This window comes from Artemia franciscana, unplaced genomic scaffold, assembly GCF_032884065.1.
Source record: "Artemia franciscana unplaced genomic scaffold, ASM3288406v1 Scaffold_1803, whole genome shotgun sequence".
Lineage (NCBI taxonomy): Eukaryota > Metazoa > Arthropoda > Branchiopoda > Anostraca > Artemiidae > Artemia > Artemia franciscana.
In genome coordinates this window covers 22689-43949 of record NW_027062963.1, presented here as the reverse complement: position 1 = coordinate 43949, position 21261 = coordinate 22689, and the positions used below count along the sequence as shown (strand labels likewise).

The 21261-nt window shown below is 35.4% G+C and overlaps 1 protein-coding gene across 1 annotated transcript in view; it reads right to left on the bottom strand.

The window, feature by feature from the left end:
• Nucleotides 1-7908: 7908 nt before the first annotated feature.
• LOC136042700 (uncharacterized) overlaps nucleotides 7909-21261 on the bottom strand; it is a gene marked incomplete at its 5' end in the record, with an annotated part of 34760 nt that continues 21407 nt past the window's right edge. Inside the window, 2 exons of the mRNA XM_065727663.1 lie at nucleotides 7909-8133; nucleotides 13053-13247. Coding sequence (XP_065583735.1) covers nucleotides 8018-8133; nucleotides 13053-13247 — 311 coding nt within the window. The remainder of the gene's footprint in view (nucleotides 8134-13052; nucleotides 13248-21261) is intronic.

Genomic DNA, 21261 nt, shown 5'->3' with positions numbered 1-21261 from the left:
ATCTGGGTTTTAGTTAGACTTTTCGACATCTTGTATTTGGACATATTGAATAGACATGAAAACCAAACATTATCAGCGGTTACATTGACGAATTGATGTTGGCCACTGTGGAGTAGCTATATAGGTAAGCAACTTAGCAACTACGACTATGAAAAAAAAATGTTTTCTTAATAGTTTGACCCCTCCCTCTTTATTGATGAGTGTTAGATAACAGACTATTTGGGAGGTAGTTGAACTTTGATAATGGAGCTTTCAGGAATAAACTCAACTTTTAAATGACGCCCCAAGAAGGAGTTCTCAAGCTAACACCTATACTCCTTCTCACCCATTTTTAAGGCTTAAAAGGTCGCACTGAAGATGACTATACCTGTCTTGCATGGCACTACCCAAGATTTTTATTTGAGGGAGGTTATTTTTCGAGGAAGGGGGGGGGCTAAAAAAATTTAGGGACAGCATCAAACTTTGTTTATATAGATTTTGCCCATTTTTCTATGAGTTGAATTTTGAGGGGTTCAAACCCACTGCCTCCCTCCATCTGGATACGGCCTTGCTGTCTTGACTTGGAAGAAGAAATTATCCTTTATGGTCTGAGTCTACTTCTGTGTGACCTTATGCCTTTAACACATAGTTGCAATATTTGGGTAGGATTTTAAGTCCCATCTGGATTTTATTTTAATTTTAGAAATATGAAACATGTTTTTCAGTCCTTTAAAGCCTTATCAGTAAGAATTATCAGTCAGGCAAAGGTGTAAAGTTAAATACAAATTCTTTGGCCCGAATTTGCGCTCTAGATATTTCTAAAAGTTCTATTCCGATAAAATAAAGTTTGTCCGAGTTTTATCAAATTTAAGAGCCATTTCGAGGAGAAAGTGGGAGGTAGATACATTAAAAGATCTTCCTGGGGGATAGTTTAGGCTTTTGTTTCGTTCCTCAAATTTCAGTTGTCTAAATCAGACGACTGAAGCTGCTTTCTAAGATAGTAAAACTCCAGTGTCTAGAATCCTACCTTGATGAATTCCTACTATGTTGATTAGATTTATCTTTTCTGACAAATTAGTCTTATCTAATTTGTTAGAAAAAGTGTAAATCGCAAAAAATATAATTATTAAAACGTGATGAACAAGATAAAAATAAATTGGAGGAATTTTTAAAAATCAAGCCTATTCTTTGAAAATCAGTATTGAAAGCCAAAACGGAGAGAAGATTAACCTTAAAATTACTTGAATGTACTAACAAATGATAAAAGTCTATTTATTATGAAAGCAACTTAGCAGTCGACTTTGTTGTTTTGCTATCATAAGCATTTGAAAATAAATCAAATTTCTTACCGTTATCCTTAAGGGGTGCATTACTTCCTACCATCAAAGCTGCTACTCAAGTAGAGTTTGTGTTTCTACTAAGAACCGTTGCTACGTGACGTCAAGTTAACGATTAGTGACGATATTTCATTCATTTCTGCGCAAGAAAAGACTTCGGAGATTCCGACTACATTGATTAAGACTTTATTGATTATTTCTCCAAGGCCTTTATTTGAGAAATGGGTGATTCACGCTTTGCCTCTTATAAACTAAAATTGAACTGCCCGAATGATTTGGTTATTAAAGTATTAGGATTCTGGATTCAAGATCAAGGCAATAAGATTGACCTAGTAAAGAGTGATATGTCCCCCATGTTTTTTTTTCTTTGTAGAGGATTACCATATAGAACGAATGGTCAGAGCAAGTAGAGAAAGGCGGATGTGATCTTGATTTTGGAGGTAGTGCCTCTAAGAGCAAAAGCCGACTGGAGGGCAGCCTGCTATCTTTACAATACCCACTACAACCCCGAGTACCCCGAAAGCTCAGCATGAAATTTAAAAGTAGCCATTGAATAAAGTCTGTCCAAAGGCAAAACAAAAGTGACAACAGGGACAACATGAATAATGCAGTCTCAGGGATAAGCGCTACAAATCATGCAAATAGCCCATTCGTCGTTGTTACGCTATAGAGGAAAGGTAGAAATATCGTTTCTTGTTGACAAAAGTTGACTTTGCATGTTTTGAGGGTACAAAATGGAAGCTTGACTTTTGAAACATTCCTCCTCCTCCCTAGTTTTGCACCCCTCCCAATTTGAACTTGTCTCTCCACTTTGGTCACAAAGGGATGATTAAAGGGTTTGAATAGTTAAATTTATTGATTGAATATCGTTTTTGCAGAATGACTCTCCTAAACAAACACACCAAGTACTGACTCCACAAATGGTGTTTAGACTCACCAGAGTCTAAACGCCAATTCAAATTTCAAACGCAAACGTAGATCTTGATGCCACCTTAATGTGCATAGTCACGCACTACCGTATTAGTCATAAAAATTAAAGTAAAGTAGTAAGCTAAAATTAAAGTAAAAATTAAAGTAATTAAAGTAAAATTTAAAGTTAGTCAGTAAAAATTAAAGTAAGTAAAACTTGACGCTACTGGGTTAAGTTATAAATTATTAAAGCACGTGTTTAATCAGCATTTTGATCATGTTTCGGCAAAAGGCCCTAAATTGAGATAAGGCAAAACATACAAGATCATCCCTTTCTAAAGTGAACAATATCATCACAACAAAACGCTGTATCTCTACTTAGGGTGTATTTTTGAGAATATTTTTCTTATTTTTCACCGCTTAACGGGGAAGTTTACAAAGAAAAAATGACCTGACTGGTTCCAACGAGAGAAATTCTCATAATTGATCATTTAGGACTTGATTGAGTGCAGGTGGTCAATATACTGATCAAAGAGAATTAATAAAACATAAGAAAGGTAAAAAGGTAAGAAACGTAGAGAAAGGTATATCTAGTAGAAAATGGAACTATTTTACAGTACAATATTATTACTTTGTGATAATGTACATGACATTATTTCAATACAATATATCTATTCACACTAATATATTATATTTTTCTTTATCAGTATTAGACTCTTAAGGTTTTCGAAGAAATTAGGAACTTTACATATATTTGGGTATTGAACCCTGCCACAGTATCGGTAGGGTTTATAATAAACATCTATATATATAAAAATAAGTTGTCTGTGGATCTGTGGATCTGTGGATCAGGTGACGTCATGTTTCGGCTGACGTCATGAAATTAGTTGCCATCATTTTTGCTTTGAAGGTGACGTCATTCAAGTTATATAAGACATATGTTCGCGTAGAATTCTATTAATGTTTAAGTTTACAATGACTGATGAAGATGCTCAAAGAGTCTATGCCAAAAAACTTGCTGCTGATAGAGAAAGTCAGAAAAGAAAGCGTGCCGAGGAATCAAAAGAACAGCAAGGAAACAGGCTTGAGGCTAAAGAACGCAAAACCGCGCAGTTAGATGAAGATCCACCTGGACAGCGAGAGTCAAAACATATTAAAACTGAAAATGATAGCGATGATGATTGGGTTTGGGATTTTGACTTGGAAAAGGTCATCAATGACTACCAGATTTTAGTTTAAAAAAACAAAGGTTCGGCGATATGTATTTCATAGTGAAGCTGAAAAATAAAGAAGAAAAAGAAAACTGAAAAAAGAAAAAAGAGAAATTACAGACTGGGATACCGGGACACAAATGACGACCGGGACACAGGGAATATAAATGACGACCAGGACACAAGAATATCGTTCAAAGACAAATTTTTAATTGTAAGAAGACCGTTGAAAGAGAAATTTCTAATTGTAAAATGACTGAAAAACCTACAATGGCAACGGTACCACCATCGAAGTAGATAACCAGTGGGTTTACGGCCAACCTACCATCTTCAAAGATACCACGATAGGAAGACTCTACACCGTTCACCCCAATCAACATGAATGCTTCTTTCTACGCCTGCTTTTGGTGAATGTACCCGGTCCGACATCCTTTGAGTATTTGAGAACTGTAAACGGTACTATACATGACACTTACCGTAGTGCATGCCAAGCTCTGAATTTATTGGAGAATGACCAACACTGGGATAACTGCATCAATGACGCGTGCGAAACGTCAACCCCAAGTCAAATTCGTACACTTGCTCTCCATCAGCTCCTACAGAGTTATGGGAAAAATATAAGTCAAAAATGTTCGAAGATATACTCCATCGAAAACAGTTAGAGACGTCAGAAATGACTTTTGATTTTACATCAGAAATTTATAACGACACTTTAGTTATTATAGAAGATTTGTGCGTACGTATGGCAAACAAACCTCTTCAGGATTTGGGAATGCCTTCACCTAACCGTATCGCTGCTGTTTCGACATGTGTAGAATTGGATCGTGAACAAAGTTACAGTACGAGTGATCTATTGTCGTATGTACAAAATAACATTTACAAGTTAACGTCGGAACAAAAAGACATTTATGATACGATAGACTCAATTTCAGGACGTATACAACTACCTGCTGATTTCTGTAGTTTAGTGACGTCCAAAAATGAATTGATTGAAAAAGTATTTCCGAATATTCTAAAAAATTATAAAAATAATAAATGGCTTTTAGTTATTATAGAAGATTTGTGCGTACGTATGGCAAACAAACCTCTTCAGGATTTGGGAATGCCTTCACCTAACCGTATCGCTGCTGTTTCGACATGTGTAGAATTGGATCGTGAACAAAGTTACAGTACGAGTGATCTATTGTCGTATGTACAAAATAACATTTACAAGTTAACGTCGGAACAAAAAGACATTTATGATACGATAGACTCAATTTCAGGACGTATACAACTACCTGCTGATTTCTGTAGTTTAGTGACGTCCAAAAATGAATTGATTGAAAAAGTATTTCCGAATATTCTAAAAAATTATAAAAATAATAAATGGCTAAGTGAAAGAGCGATTCTCGCACCCAAAAATATAGACGTCCACGAAATCAACAATATTGTTTTGACCAAGATTCGAGACCAGGCAGTCCTTTGCAAGTCAGTCGACACAGTTTTGGAACCAAATGAAGCGGTTAATTATCCATCTGAATTTTTAAATTCCATATATCTTTCAGGGTTTCCACCACACGTGCTACAACTAAAAATAGGCGACCCACCAAAGCTTTGCAATGGCACGCGACTTGCCGTAAAAAAAACAATGGAAAGCCTAATAAAGGCGACAATCTTGACAGGGCATTTTGAGGGTAAGGCTGTTCTTATTCCTCGCATTCCCATGATTCCAACGGATCTGCCTTTTCAATTTAAAAGATTGCAATTCCCACTTCGATTAGCATTTGCAATCACCATTAACAAAGCTCAAGGTCAATCATTAGAAAAATGTGGTATAGATCTTAATATTGATTGTTTTTCCCATGGACAATTGTACGTTGCATGTTCGAGGGTCGGTAAACCTGACAATCTATTTATATGCAGCGACAATTGGACAGCGAAGAATGTTGTATATTCGCAAGTTTTACGCAGTTAATTTGTATTGTATCCATCTATCTATCTATCTATATAAAAACGAGTTGTGTGTATGCATGTTTGTTTGTTTGTAAAAAGAACGTTTGCATATGACGTCATTATTAGTGCATACGGCTTTGTATATGCACAGACAATGGGAAAGCCAAGAATGTTGTATATTCGCAATTTTTACGTAGTTTAACTCCTGCAGACGAAATGAATGCTTGCCTGAAAAATTCTAATTTATGGGCACACGTAAAAATATTAAAATTAACTACAAATATGCGTGTCCGATTGCAAAACGATGATTCTGGTCAAACATTTTCAGATCAATTGCTGGCAATTGGAAACGAAAAGCTCCCAGTAGTGGGAAAGCCAAAAATGTTGTATATTCGCAATTTTTACGTAGTTTGAAACACATATATAAATCTATCTATATTCACAGGTGGGACACAGGGACACAACTACAATGGCGCGTAACTAATATGGCGCGTAACGACTTACGCGCGCGGGGGGGCTTGGGGGGGCGCGAAGTGCCCCACCAACTAGGTGTTGGGGTGGCGCGAAGCGCCACCCCAACAGCTAGTTATAATATAAATACTTTCCTTTTTGAAAAAAAATCAGCTTTGACAGTGGGGGACACGACCCATTCCATGTTTAGGTTCTGGTTCCGATTAAAGAATCCTCAAAAAAAGAGCCCTTGACACAAGTAAAAACCAAATATTCCTTTGCTTGTCGTGGAACGTCTTCAAAACATTTTCTAGCTGCCAAAGCAACAAGGCAGGACCCCCACATTTCAAGTGCTGCTCAGATATTCCGCAGCAACCCGGCGTGCGGTTGGTTTTCAGTCTCTTTATAGAAAATGTTGGAATCTTGTAGAGGATCAAGGGGCTGCTTTGCAATTCTCTACTTCTTGTAAAAACAGTTGTATTTCCACTCTTAGAAATTAGAGGTTTTCCCATTAATTGATATTTTTTTTCCAACTCTAAAGAAAAAAATAAATTAGTCTGGTCTACTCATTCAGAAAGTCTCAATGAAGCCATTGTAACTTATTCATCAAAGAATCTGCTCATGTCTGTTGTTAATGCACATTTTACTGCTAAAGAAAAATATTATTGGCTTTCAAAGAGGTTTCTTTGTCATTTTACATCAGCACCAACCAGATTCGCACAAACAAACTGATCTGACGAAAGCGTTGTCTATACCCCCCCCCCCCCATGATTACCTCGAATTGACACCCTTGGTTCAGTGACCACCCTAAGATTTTTCTCTAGGTCCGCCCCTGAATATCTATTTGTTTATTCTCCACTAATAACATAAGTTTTGAAGCATCAACTCGCATTTCCTTTCTCTTTTTTAGCATTAAAGCGGACTAACTGCCTTAGCGTCATCTAGGTACTTACCTAAAAAGGTAGCATGACTGTTGCTCCTGATTCTTATTCCAGTTTTACATCTACGTTGCCGTTCCGACACTCGTAGATTCCTTGCCAAAAAAAGGAGTAATATTTTTTGCAATTAAAGATTGAACTTACTAGGCTGCATGGAAGTTCCATGATGGAACCGATGAAAGATATTGTAAACAAGCATAAATGAAAAAAAGAGGATATCTAACAAATTTACAGGTACAATCATATACTCAAGAAACAATATTTACATATTACATATAGACGCTAAAATAAAACATATTTTTTTGTACAGAAAGTTTTAGTTTATTTTGATGGTAATTAAACAAATGAATTACAATGCATTTTAGTTTTTGGTGATATCTTAATATTTATGACATTTTCAAATGTCCAAAAACAAAACCTAAAACAGGACTTCCAAAATATATTTTCTGTGAAATATAATTATACTAAATTTAATGACATTAGCATTATCACAGATTAATTTGGTCTACGCTAAGATTAATTTTCTTAATTTGAAATAAACTAACAGTTTATATTAGATATCATTATATTTTTCATGTAAATGCATCTTCCATAATCGGGTACATGCTAAGGACGGATAGTAATTACGTGTTTTATTGAAAAGAAAGTACGGAGCTATGGAACTCTTTCTAGCTCCACCGCTTGGACGCAACTTGTGCTGATTTGTTCCTAATTTTTATTCCAACTTTGAAATTTGTTCATTTTTTAAGTCAAATCATTTTCCGATCATATAGTTGGTCTAGATTTTAAAGGGGTTTTTCTTGCATAAAAAAAAATCAAGCGGTTATATTTTTTTGTCCCTTTTTTTCATTTAAATGGAGGCACTTGAAGGATGGGGAGAGGGTACTCACACAAGTTTTTGAAAAAAAGTCTCCCTATTTTCATGCACGAAAGCTTGCTTTTTAAAACATAATTCAGTGTTAAAAGCACTATTTACCTCAAGCCATATGTGATTTTTCCCTTGAAATGAATTTCTATGGACATTTTGTATGGCCCTAAAAGCAAATATAAGTTTTAAAGAGTAACTATTAATGTAGTATTTTGTTGTAGCTTGAAATAACTTTTTGTTTTTTGTGTTAAGGTCTCCTTCAAAAACATCACTACTAACTAAGTTATTAATGTATTTTCGACCAATAATCAAATAGATAAACATAAATATCAGGTTGAAAGTATAACAATACTATGGAATGAAAGCAAAAACTTTTGATTGTTCTCACAAACTTTAGATGTTTTCATTCGTCTGAGTAAATTCTTTATCAGGCTCCTCAATTGTAATAGTCACAATGGGCGCAATTGACAATTTGTGTGGCTCATCTTTTGTCAAAGTTTCATACGACTCTGAAAGAATAGATAAAAATTATACATGAATAGCGACGAAGACCAAACTAACTTTCCATCACAAACAAAAAGAACAATAGAGAATTATTTTCATAAGACAGTGGAATTCAAATTTGAAAGAATATTTAAAATATTTAGGTGGAATATTTTAGCAGTAAAAACTTGTTTTTAATTGTGTTTATTTCTTTTCAATGAGTTGCCTCACTTTTATTTATCAGTCCTGGTTGAACTTCGCTGAAATAAGGATGCTGGGACTGTTTTAAAAATTTTCAGTTTAGTTTTAATAGTAGTGTGTTGTTGTAAGTCTATTTTCTTTCATATATTTATGTTTTGCTGAGGACGGTCCTTGGACATAGGGCCAAAATATGCATTCAAATTAGAATTCCACTGTCTTACGAAAATATTTTCCTATTGTTCTTCTTGTTTTTGATGTTTGAAAAACTATACAATTTTACAATTATAAAATTTTTACAATTATACAAATTACATTTTACAAATTTGTATATTAAATACTAATTATATTATACAATTATAGAAATTATACAATTATACAATTTTGTATTTTGACGAATTTTTCATTCGTCTGAGTAAACCCTTTGGCAGCCTCCTCCACTGTAACAGTAACAATGGGCGCAATTGACAATTTGTGTGGCTCATATTTTGTCAAAATTTCATACGACTGAAGAAATAAATAAAACACAGTCTCGAGCTCTTCCTACAAGATGGTATTTTAATAAAAATACAATCACAACGAAAATATTTTGAACAAAAATTTATTTGCGATTAATATAATATTAAAAGTGGAAACACATTTTCAATTCTTTTGGAGGACTATTTTTTTTTTAACGTACATCTTATTTACTAATGAGAATTACTGATTTTCTTTTATTGTTAAAAGCTACTCCGAGCACGGCGGAATTTTTAGTGCATGGAAAAAAAAATGGTAGTGTAACTGATAGGATGTTTGTTTTGAGCACAGATTTTGGTTGAACCTATTTTCTTTTTACGCTTTGCCTATTTATGATTTCTTTGTAATTTGCCTATTTTCTAATTTTTAAACTTAGGGGATTTTTTAACTTTGTTTCACAACTTTAAATTAAATAGGGTGAATGGGTAGAATTTTCCTTTAAATATATCTAATTCCAACGCTAGGCATTTCGCACATACTTATTCTTCTGGTTTATCCAGCAAAGCAAGACTCGTGGCGTCTAAATCACTTGGTGACATTTTGGTATTTCTTGTAAATTAAAAATAACAAGCTTTATGAGTGGTTACAATACTCAAGGAAAAATCTTCATAATATGAAATATACAGGGTGCATTCTGAAAGTAATGCAGTTATTTTTTTAATTGATTGTTGAACAAATTTTCACAAACACATAAAAATTTCTAAAGTACTGTTCTTGGGCTTCTACATATTTTCCCAGCGACTCCACAATGAAAATATGAGCCCCGGATGGCGTCTTCAAAAAAGTCTTTCAAGGTATTTGTCAAGGCTGATTGGATCTCTTCCATGGATGAAATGGGCTCCTTTCAGGACTACCTTGACACGGGGGAACAAAAGAAGTCTACTGAAGTGATATCAGGACTATAGAGGGACGGGGTAGCGTTGAAACTATATATCTGGCTAGGAAATTGCAGAATCGTGCCGCGTTGTGGCAAGGCACGTTGTCGTGATTGAGTTGACCGGTCTATGAAGATGTCTTTTCTCCTCTTGACCACCCATTTTTGTAGTCTTTCCAACACACCCATATAGTAGACAGTTTCAACTATCTACGTTTGATGACTAAACTCCTTATGAACTTCGCCTTTGCTGTCAAAAAGATAATCGGCATTTATACCACTTTTGATTTGCTCATGCTTGTCTTTCTGGGTATAAGGGATCGGTTGATGTGCCACTTATATCTTTGGCGTTTTGATTCTGGATCGTATTCAAAAGCCAGGGCTCATCCCCAGTGATGAAGTAGTTCATACAGTTAGGCCCGTTTTGAACATGTTACAAAAGAAAAGTTGAAATCTGATGTTATTCTGCTTGATTGTCGATCCTATTTTTTCTGAGAACTGGCCGGTGCGCAGAGGTTCACAATAACTGACGTTTTGCCGCTTTCACAGCTTTAAAGGCGCTAAGTTTATTTTAAATTTTGTCGTCGTATAAACGTCAAAGTTTAAGGAATTTCAGCTTGCAATAGTCATTTTCACGGAGTATCTGCTTTGACCCGTGCAGATTATTCCAGTAACGAAGTATAAGACGGGAATTCTCTAGTGGCGCTGTTTTGAGAGGACAAGGGGGAAGTCCCTCCAATAATCTGGAGAAAAACTTATTATATAGCCCATACCCCTTGATTCTCCAGATATAAACCCTCTTGCCCCAATAAAAATGCTGGGACTATGTCCCTGGAATTCTGAGCTACTTAATATTTATATTTCAAGACCACACTGAAGCACGAGTTACAGAGAACAGTCTAATTTTGAACGATGGTAATTACCATGACGAATCAAATAAAACAGAAAAGAATTTCGGAAGAGCGTTTAAAGAGGTCATAAAAGAAGCCAGATATTTATAACATAACTCTTAGAAGTTACGTAACCCTAGAAAAAATTCTTCTGAGCAGCGTACTAAACTTGCAAGTATCGTCAAAACTTAGGATGAAGTCACAAAAACAAAAGATTCAATGGTGAGAACAATTTTAACGCTAGTTGAGGATAGGTGGGGCAAGGGCCAATTACTAAAAAGTTCTGTTGGAACTATTATGAGTAAAATATACTCGCCAGTGTCTCTCGAATTAAATTTCAAGCGAGAGCAATTTTTGGCACCTATAAGGAATCTTAAAAGATTGATTGAAAATTTAGGAACCCAAGTAGCAAAACTAGAGGTAACAAACTGATGATTATGAAGCACTAAAACAGCTTGGAACTCCTGTTTCTTATGGTTTTTCAATGATTTTCATCCTTTCCTATTTTTCATAAAGTGCTTTTTTTCAAGTTGGTTATAAAAGGGTGACGTTACGTGTGTATAAAAATAAAAAAGAATCATAATGTGGAGTCATTGCGTGGAATGGGTGTGTGGAGTCCCGTTTTGCTTGATTTGAGCTGTAGGTTGGTTAGGTTTAAATGAGCTCTCTCTCTCACACACTCTCTCTCTTTGTCGTTACTTTTTAGCAAATGTTTTAAATATCATGTATTTAGAAGTTTAAGTATTTTTTTTCATGACCCCTCCCTTTAAAGGTCCTATAAACTTTGTTCGAATTAGTGGTTTTGTTTATTGAGTGATTTTTATACCACTTGGCGGTGCTATAATACATGCTGAGCAATGTCTCTTAGTCAAGCACTGACATCCTTAATCCACTACCACAACCTCAGCTGGTAATACCGAATAGAAGAATAAATTGGTGCCGGTAACCTGCAAAACTAACCGGTTTAACAATTCATTCATGCCGTTTTTACTAGTAGCTTTAATAAAATGCCCAGAACTAGAATTGTAAAAGACATCTTGTTGTGATTCATCAATTGAGTCATCTTGTTGTGATTTTATCAGAGACTGAAAACTATTTCGAAATAAATGATTTAGATATTGTTATGTATTTTGTACTCTTATGTTTTATGAGAAACTATGTATATCCCTTAGTTTTTTTCTATTCCATAGTGTTATTACTTATAAACAAAATATACTGTATTTTTATCTTCTTTACATCCCCTTCAACCTACTTTAAGCTACGTGTCAGTAATTGCAGTACAAAGAACATCAAACACATAAAAAGAAGTATTTTTTTTTGTATACAAATAAACAACAGCAGGTTAGAATTACCATAGATTTTACCTTATGCCTGGGAAGTAACTGAAATACGATGTTGCGAACAAACTGTTAGTTGAAATTTCAATTCAATTCGGTAGAATAGCATTGTGTGACCTAATTGCGTTTTAAGGAGAAATAGTTAACTGAGTATTCTAAAATTTAAGAGAAAATTTCAAATTTGGGTATAATATTGACTTTAATAGAAATTGTTCAGCTGAAAGCAACTATTCATATTTAATATTTAAAGCCTGCTTATACTAACGTGAAACTAATAAATAAATTCAAATTCGATTATATAAGTAACACAAAAAATTTTCAATCAAGATTCTGAACAAAAAACTTTAAAAATCCGAATATTTCTTAATCATATCCAAAAACCTCTTTGAACAGAAAAAAAGTTTCCAAATGTGAAGCCAAAATGTTTGGGCTTTATTTAGTTTAGTTCATTTGCTGTCTTGATTGAAAGAGCTTTACCTGTTACGTTCATATTGTTCTTTATTTTTTACTTAACTTATAAATCGGAGGCAGTGGGGTCTGAAGTCTTATTTATATTGATATTTAGTTTAAAAACAGACGTCGATTACAAATGCAAAATAATAAAAACACAAAACTTTTCAAATCTGAATATTTGTATGTAAAATACAAACTGTATGAAAAATATTCAAGCTAATTACCAATCAAAAATAGTCAAATATAGATAGTATCGACGCATCCAAATTCCTATGTAATAAATTTAAAATATTACCAACAGTAGCAACCATAATAATACTCCAGTCAAATGTGAAGCCAAAATATTTGGATTTTATTTAATTAAGTTCATTTGCTGTCTTGATTGACAGCAAATGTTCTGTTCATATTTCGGTTCCGTTCCTGTTCCGTTTATATTTCTTCTATATTTTTATCTTAACTTATAAATCGAAGACAGTGTGGTCTAAAGTTTTATTTGTAATGATAACTTCGATTACAAACGCAAAATAATAAAAATACAAAACATTTCAAAACTTGAATATTTGTATGTAAAATAAAAACTGTATGAAAAACATTCAAGTTAATTACCAATCAAAAACAGTCAAATATAAATAGTATCGACGCATCCAAGCTCCTATATAATAAATTTAAAATATTACCAGCAGTAGTAACCATGATAATTCCCCAGCCAATTGACCAGCACCATCCAACTAAACAAAATAGGACTGTCACCAGTTGTGAGATCCCAACAGCGAGGGAAATAAAGAATGCTTGGAGCCGGTGATCATTTGTTGGCTCGAGAGTAAATCGAGGAGCCCCACAGCACAGATTAGAAAATCCTGCACTTATTGTACCTGAAAAATACTCAATAACAAGTACGGTCTAATGCCAGTATGTCTTGGAAAGAAATTTTTTTAAAGATCATAAGAGATTCTCATCTCTTAGGGCTAAGGAACATGAAATTATATGACATATTCCTACTAATATTAACAACTATTTGAAGCGCCATGCCGCCTGAGGCTGATAAAGCTGGGCTAACTCCTCTACTCGCCCTTTGTTTCGGAGAAATCACTCTTTATTCCCTTACATGTAGTTCCATTTTCAAAAAATTCTTTCTATGGCTTCTTCCCAGCCCATTCAAGGACACAAAGCTTGATCTTTCGTCCAAGATGATTGAAAAAAATAAGACTTTTAGCAACCTATCATTCTTCGTTTGTTAAAGCTGATATAGCCATCTTATCCTTTTGTTTATTATGGCTAACCATGTAGATTATTTCACTGTAACTCAAGACTGGCATTAATGTACAAGATAGACATTAAAACTTTAAAAAAAAACATAAACTATGTATATTTTTAGAAGATGGTGCCCCCCGAAACCCCGATATACATACTAAAGTTCATCGCCCCTCCCCCCCCCAATACTTCAAAAGCGAATGCTCTACCCCAAAGATAACGGATGAAAATTCTCGCTAACAAAACATTATTTTTCACAGTGCTTGAACAAGGGGCGGGCTTATTGATGCACATATTTTTGAAAGTAAAATCTCTGGTTCAAGCATCTTAAGAGGCAAGCTGCACCCAAAATTACTCTCAGCAAAGCAGTAATAAAACCCGCATGAAGAATGGGAGGTTTGAAGGGACAGACCCCTTATATTTAGAATAATTTTTGTTTGTTTTATGTTTTAATGTTACTTCCCATTTTCAACAAGTAGAAGACTTGATTTTTTATTTCATTTCATGTTGAGTGGTTCATATGTAATTAAATCTTTCTACAAACTTTGTCTTTTCATATATATTAAATGAAAAAAACAAGTTTTTTTTTCAACTGAAAATAAGGAGCGACATTAAAACTTAAACGAACAGAAATTATACCGTATATGAAAGGGGCTGTCCCCTCCTAAACGGCTCGCTAATTATGCTAGAGTTTTTTATTATCTTAAGAGATAGAGCTGTGATAAGGAACAATTCCTCTTCGCTTGAAGTTTTAATGTCGCTCCTTAGTTTCAGCAGAAAAAACTTATTTTTATTTTATTTCTGATCGATTATAAATAATGCAAGGAAATCTGACCCCAACAGCACGGAGAAACCCTCTCACCATGGAAATCTCCTCTATACAATTCAATCCCTGTGAAAATTTACCCCGGACAATTACTCTTAACCAATCCGCACGTCAAATTGAGACGGAAAAGAGAAGGCGGAAAAAAGACGGAAGACAAGTAAAAATAATTTTTTATAAGAATTCTGGCAAATTCAGACAGTTTATAGTTTCCCCTGACAAGTTCACTCCCTGGAAACTCCTCTCCCATGGAAAATTCCCCCTTGTAAAAACCCCAAGCAGAAAATTTGTCCTCCCCCCCCCTCCCTGATATACGCAATAACTTCTGTTCGTTTTAAGTTTAAATGTTCCTCCTTACTTTCAGTTGATTTTTTTTTAACTTAATTTCTGATTGTTATTTTAATAATGCTGGGACATCAAGCGCCCTCTTCATGAAAATTCTCTTCCCCATGAAAAAATTCTCCATGGAAAGATCCTCCCACGAAACGTTGTCCTCCAATTTCTTGTCACTTAAAAAGAGAACCACTCTCTAGGACCACTTGGTCTATACGATCACCCCTGGAAAAAAACAGAAAAACGCACATCCATGATCTTTCTTCTGGCAAAAAATACAAGCCATTTTGCAGATAGGAGCTTGAAACCTCTACAGTAGGGTTCTCTGATACGCTGAAACTGATAGTGTGATTTTGATTAGGGATATATTATTTTAAGGGGTGTGTCAACCTTTTTTCGAAAATAAGGCAAATTTTCTCAAATTCGTTACTTTTGATGGGTAGGGCTAAATTTGATGGAACTAATATATTTAAAATCAGCATTAAAATCTAATTCTTTTGAATCATCTATTTGTATCAAAATTCAATTTTTTAGGGTTTCGGTAATTATAGAGCCGGGTCGCTCCTTACTTACAGTTCGTTACCACGAACTGTTTAATAACAGATCTCAGGAGCTTAATGTTATTCTGGTCAAGAGTATTTAAGGCTTTTCAAGGGACATTTTAGGGAAGTAGCCCTAAATTTTGTAGATCATTAACTTAAAAAAGGAAAAGTTTATCCGTCAATTACGTTGGAATGGAGAGAATGCTTTACCTAGTTAGGATTAAGATTGAACATAATGCTTATGAATTCTGTTTGTTTGACCTAGAGATTTTACCTTGAAAATGAACGAATTGTTCAAACGCCATATTTTAGATCCAGGAACAAATTGATAAAATTTACGATAAGGGAAGGAACGTTGTGACATTTTGAATTGAATAATAATAGCAGGTGCGGTCCTTCATGGTTTAAGGACTATATGCAGTGGCGGTTCTGGTATCGTTTGTGCCCGGGAAAAAACCTCGATTTTGGCCCCCCCCCCTGGTCTCTCATAAAATTCTCAAACCAAATTTTCACAAAATTTTTGTTTATTGAGGAAGCTATTTTAAATTGTTTATTTGAAATTTTGCACCCATAAAATATCTGCACCCGGGGTAAGTGCTCCGTCCCCTCTGTAAAATTGCCTCTGGTTATATGCCCTCCTCCTGTCTATATTCATCGAAAACTACGGTAAGGAAGCTCCATGGAAGAAACTGGCGGTCATAAAATCAAACAGTTCTTGGTAAAGAATTTTCTAACGAATAGATATATCCCACGCCCCTTTTCCCCCAAAACTGTCTGATCAAAGTTATAAGATAACCATTTTTTAGCATAGTTGAAAGATCCAATAACAGTAGTGACGCGATAAGGCCTTCCACGAGACCCAAAGCCACTACTCTTTTCTTTCTTTATTTATTTAAGATGATGAAGAAGTTTAACTGCGATTCCCCTCTGGGCAAGACGCAGGTGCATTTTACAAATAGAAGAATGTTTTCTAAGAGATGCAGGTGCCTGTTATGTAATAGAGAATGTTTACTTATGTTGAGTGTGACGCAATCTTGCGTGACTTGACAGATTTATTGGGGGCAACGTAATCTTACGTGACTTGGTAGATATATTGGAAATGACGTTATCTTGCGTGACAAGGTAGACTTCAGGGGCCTTATGGGGCATCCCCGCTTGTAATTTGACAAAGCAAACACATGGGTGTTACGTGAAGACGGTGTTTACGTGGGATGTTACGTTATGACAGGACACACGTGGGATGTTATGTAATGACGGCACACACGCGGGTGTTACGTATTGGCGGCTTACATGTGAGATTTTACATAATGGCATTGCACTGGGGGGGTGTTACATAATGACGGTGCACACAAGGGTGTTACATACTACTTTAAGAGATCTTTTCTTCATGATTCCATTTTTCTTCAGGATTTCATTTTCTTTCAAGACGTTTTTCTCAGGGGACCTTTATATTCCAAAGATTTTTGTCCAAACTAGGATTCGAAAGAGATTTCCCCTCAATGGAATAGAACGCTAGAACACTGGACCAAGAAAACCTTTCTAATATTATTACTTGGGTATTACTTTCTACGTGATAGCCCATTTCCTGCCGGATTTCTAGAACGATTAACCGGATCATATATTTCCAACCCTTTCCTCATGAGAGCGCACAAGCATCCCAATGCTATTGATTTTTTATCTATTAAATGCGCCTGCCTCTTACATTCAAAAATGTTTATCTTGATACTACCAAAATCACATTTTGAAAAATGAAACACACAAACGATGAAAAAAGAGACAAATTTTTGTACTCGGTTATTTATGTGTGGTTTGGATAAAATACAACGTTTCTTTGAGCCAATGCTATGCATATTCACGCAACAGTCACAGGGGGGATTGCAACTAGAGGTAAATTTAAACCATATTAGGAGATATTTCTGAGAGGTCTTAATGAAAATGCCTCGTTTTAAATGCTCTGTTAAATAGACCTGTCTATTCCATTCGATTGAGTTAAATCTTGATAATAGTAAAATCACATTTTGAAAAATGAAACGCACACACATTGAAAAAAGAGATACATTTTTGTATTCGGTTATTTCTGAGAGGTTTAAAAAAGCGGCATGTTTCTCGGAGCCAAGACTAGGCATATTCACGCCACCGTGAGTATATGTGGCTCGGCCCAAACTAGAAAGCAACCCCAGAGGGGGAGGGTTGCTATTAGATGTAACTTTAAGCCTTATTCAGAGATATATGAGGGACGTCTTAATGAAAATACCTCGTTTCTTTGACTGAGTGTTAGAATTCAGTCCCCCTTCACCGAAAAGAATTCTTTTAACACCTCCACCTTTACTTTAAGCTATAGAACGTGCTAGTTCAAGGCAATTCCCGTTACCATGGTAAACTATGGATGACACACGGCAACCTCTGGCACCAATCATCATTTTGAAGGCATTTCAGATATTTTCATGATAAAAATAAATTTTAAACCCATTGGATAGTGTTTCCGCAAGCCATCCTCAGCGCATTATTTTAAATCAATTCACACAGCCTTTCCACATTATGACTGGCCCTCTGGCACCATCTGGCAACAATTGTAGAGCAACCACAAAGAGGGAACCACTTTATGTACTAAAAATGACCCGTGTTTTTGTTCGGAAAGCGGAATGTTGCTATTTCATTGTTATATTGTGATGTTCCATGGCAATTCTTAGCTATTGATATCCAGTTACTGACACAGGACACCCTCTGGCAAGCATTATTACACGTATGGCATTTTTTGAGCATTTCCTTCCAAAAATATCCGTTTACACTAGAATCGATCATTTAAACTTAATGAAAAGCCCCCAATTACGTTTCTTCCAATGTCTCCTAGCAATTGAGGACGGTGTGGCACAACCTACCAACCCGATGAAACCCTCTGGCACACATTATCACACCTAAGGTTTTTCAGTATTTTTTACAAAGAATGACCTTATAAGCTGAAAATAACCATTGTTTTTCCTGAACAGCGTAAATTTCGAATTTCATTGTTAGAATGGGATGTTCCATGGCGGTTCGCAGCCTGTGACACTCAATAAATGACACACGGTACCCTCTGACATGCATTATTACACTCTGTGTATGAATCCAAAATGGAATATGTGATATCTCAAGAGAAAACATAGCGAACTATTTTATGAGATGGATTCAAAGCATTCATTTTAACGATGGTTTCACGGGGTGTTATTTCCATACAAATATTTTATTGCATTACATTCTTATGTTTTCATTATTTTTAGGGTTCAATAGCAGCTCCAACGTTTATAATGTTTATTCAAAAGTCAGAGGGGCAAGAAAAGGAAATTTCAGAGACACAGGTACTAATACCGGGCTCATAGGGGGTCTACTAGAGTCTGAGACGAGTTGGAAGGTTTTTTTTACCAGATTCAGAGAGAAATTACCTGAAATTGGGGGGATTTTTTACGGACGTTTTTTAGAGAATGTTTCAAACTTTTTCAAAAAATAGGACAATTAGTTCTTCTTAGAGAATTTTTAGAAATGTTTTCTTAGAGAATGACACTAAAATACTTAAACAGTGTATAAAGTTATTTTTGTGAGAGTAAAACTTGAAAACCCTTAGGTGTGATAATCTGCACCAGAAAGTGTCACGTGGCTGGTAGAATGTGCCAGACTGGCTTTAACTGCCAGAATCAACTGAAAAAACGTTATTAGAGATTCCTCATTAAGTTTAAGCGATCGATTCTAGTGTAGACGGATATTCTTGGAAAAAAATGTATGAAAATGCCATAGTTACTATAATGGTTCCTATAAGGTGCCAGAGGGCCAGTCAAAATAAGGCATGGCGGTGTGAATTGACATGGCGCATCAAGTGGAGGGTGGCTTGCAGGAACGCCATCTAATGGATTAAAAGCATATTTTTAAGAGGAAAATACCTAAGAAATGTCTTACGAATGATGAGGGGTGCCAGAGGCTCCCCTCTATGCATAGTTTGCCACGATGGAGTGTATTTTCTTGGACTACCACGTTAAGGGTGGCTTGCGAAAACACAATCTAATGGATTTAAAGCATATTTATATAATGAAAATATCTGAAAAATGTCTTTGAAATTATGTAGGGTGCAAGAAGGGGCCATGCTTCATACATTTTTTACCACACCGACGTGAATTACCTTGAACAGTCACTTTCTACAGCTTAAAGTTAAGGTGGAAGGAGTGGAAAGAATTTTTTTTGGCAAAGAACTTCGCCAAGAAGAACTTAGACCTTCCAGAAATATCTCTTAGTATGGCTTAAATTTACCTCTAATAATAACCCCCTCCCTCTGGATTTGCTCTCTAGGGTGGGCCTGCCACATAAAGAAATCAAAGAATTGTGGCGTTTTCGTAAAAACCTCTCAGAAATGACCAAATGCAAATATCTGTCTTTCTTTTCATTGTTTGGATGTTTTATTTTTGAAAATATGGTTTTGCTAGTATCAATATTTAAATGAATTGACTGTCATAGGCAGGTGCATCTAATAGAGCAATAGAAAAGATGCATTTTAATTAAGACCTCTCAGAAATATTTCTCATTATTGCTTAAATTTGCCTCTAATAACAAAACTCCCCCTCTGGAATCGCTTGCTACGGTGAGCCAGGCACATATTTTCACGGTGACGTGAATATGCATAGCCTTGGCTCAAAGAAACGTGGTAATTTCATTAAAGTCGCTCAAAAACAACCGAATGCAAAACTTTATCCTTTTACATCGTTTCCGTGTTTCATTTTTCAAAATGTGATTTTGCTAGTATCAAGATTTAAATTAAACAAATGTAAAAAGCAGATGCGTCTAATAGAGAAATAAAACGAGGCATTTTCATTAAGACCTTTCAGATATACCATAGTGTTAATGAGCATAGTATTGGCTCAAAGAAACGTGGCATTTTCATTAAAAACTCTCAAAAAAGTGTCTCTTTTTTAATCGTTTGCGTGTTTCATTTTTCAAAATGGATTTTGCTTGTATCAAGATTTAAATTAATTGAATGCAACAGGCAAATGCATCTAAAAGACTAAAATCAATAGCACTGGGATGCTTGTACGCTCTCATGTGGAAAGGGTGGGAAAAATGCAATCTATTTATTCGTTTTAGAAATCAGGTAGGGACGAATACTAATGTGGATAAAAATCTTTGGAATATAACGGTCCCCTGGAAAAAAAAGTCTTGAAAGAAAAGAAAATCTCGAAGAAAAAAACTTCTTGACAGAAAAATCACCTAGAAAGAAAATGAAATCCTGAAGAAAAAATTTTAAAGCATTTTGTAAACCCCATGTGTGAACCGACACTATGTAACACACCAAGTGTGTGTTGCCATTCTGTAACATTGCACGTGTGCACCACACTTACGCAAAACCCACGTGTGTACCTTAACTACGTAACATTTCACGTGTTTGCTGTCATTACATAGCATCCCACGTATATACTGTCATTACGTAACATCCCACGTATGTCCCCGTTATTACTTAAAACCCAAGTGTGCACCATCATGCTCACTTACAAACAGGGATCCCCAAAGGGGCTCCCTTAAGTCTAGCATGATGAGATTACGTTACTCCCAAAAAATCTGCTGATTCGCGTAAGATTATAACACCCTCAACATAAGTAAGCATTCCCTTTCACGTAACAGATACCTGTATCTCTTAGAAAATATTCCCTATTACGTAACATGCACCCACGTCTAGCCCAGGATCGCCGTTGAGCTTCTTCGTCGGAGAAAAGAGTAGTGGCTATGGGTCTCGTGGAAGGCCTTAGATCGTCACTACTAATAACTATGCCTTTGGACAGGTATGGAAAACTTTTTATAGCTTCCAGTAGCAGAATTCGACATAATTCTGAAAACTGCGGACACTTTAGCAGCACAATTTGTGTTTTGACAGCTTTTCTTTGAGCAAAATATATTTTATATATAAAAATGGTAATTTCAGAA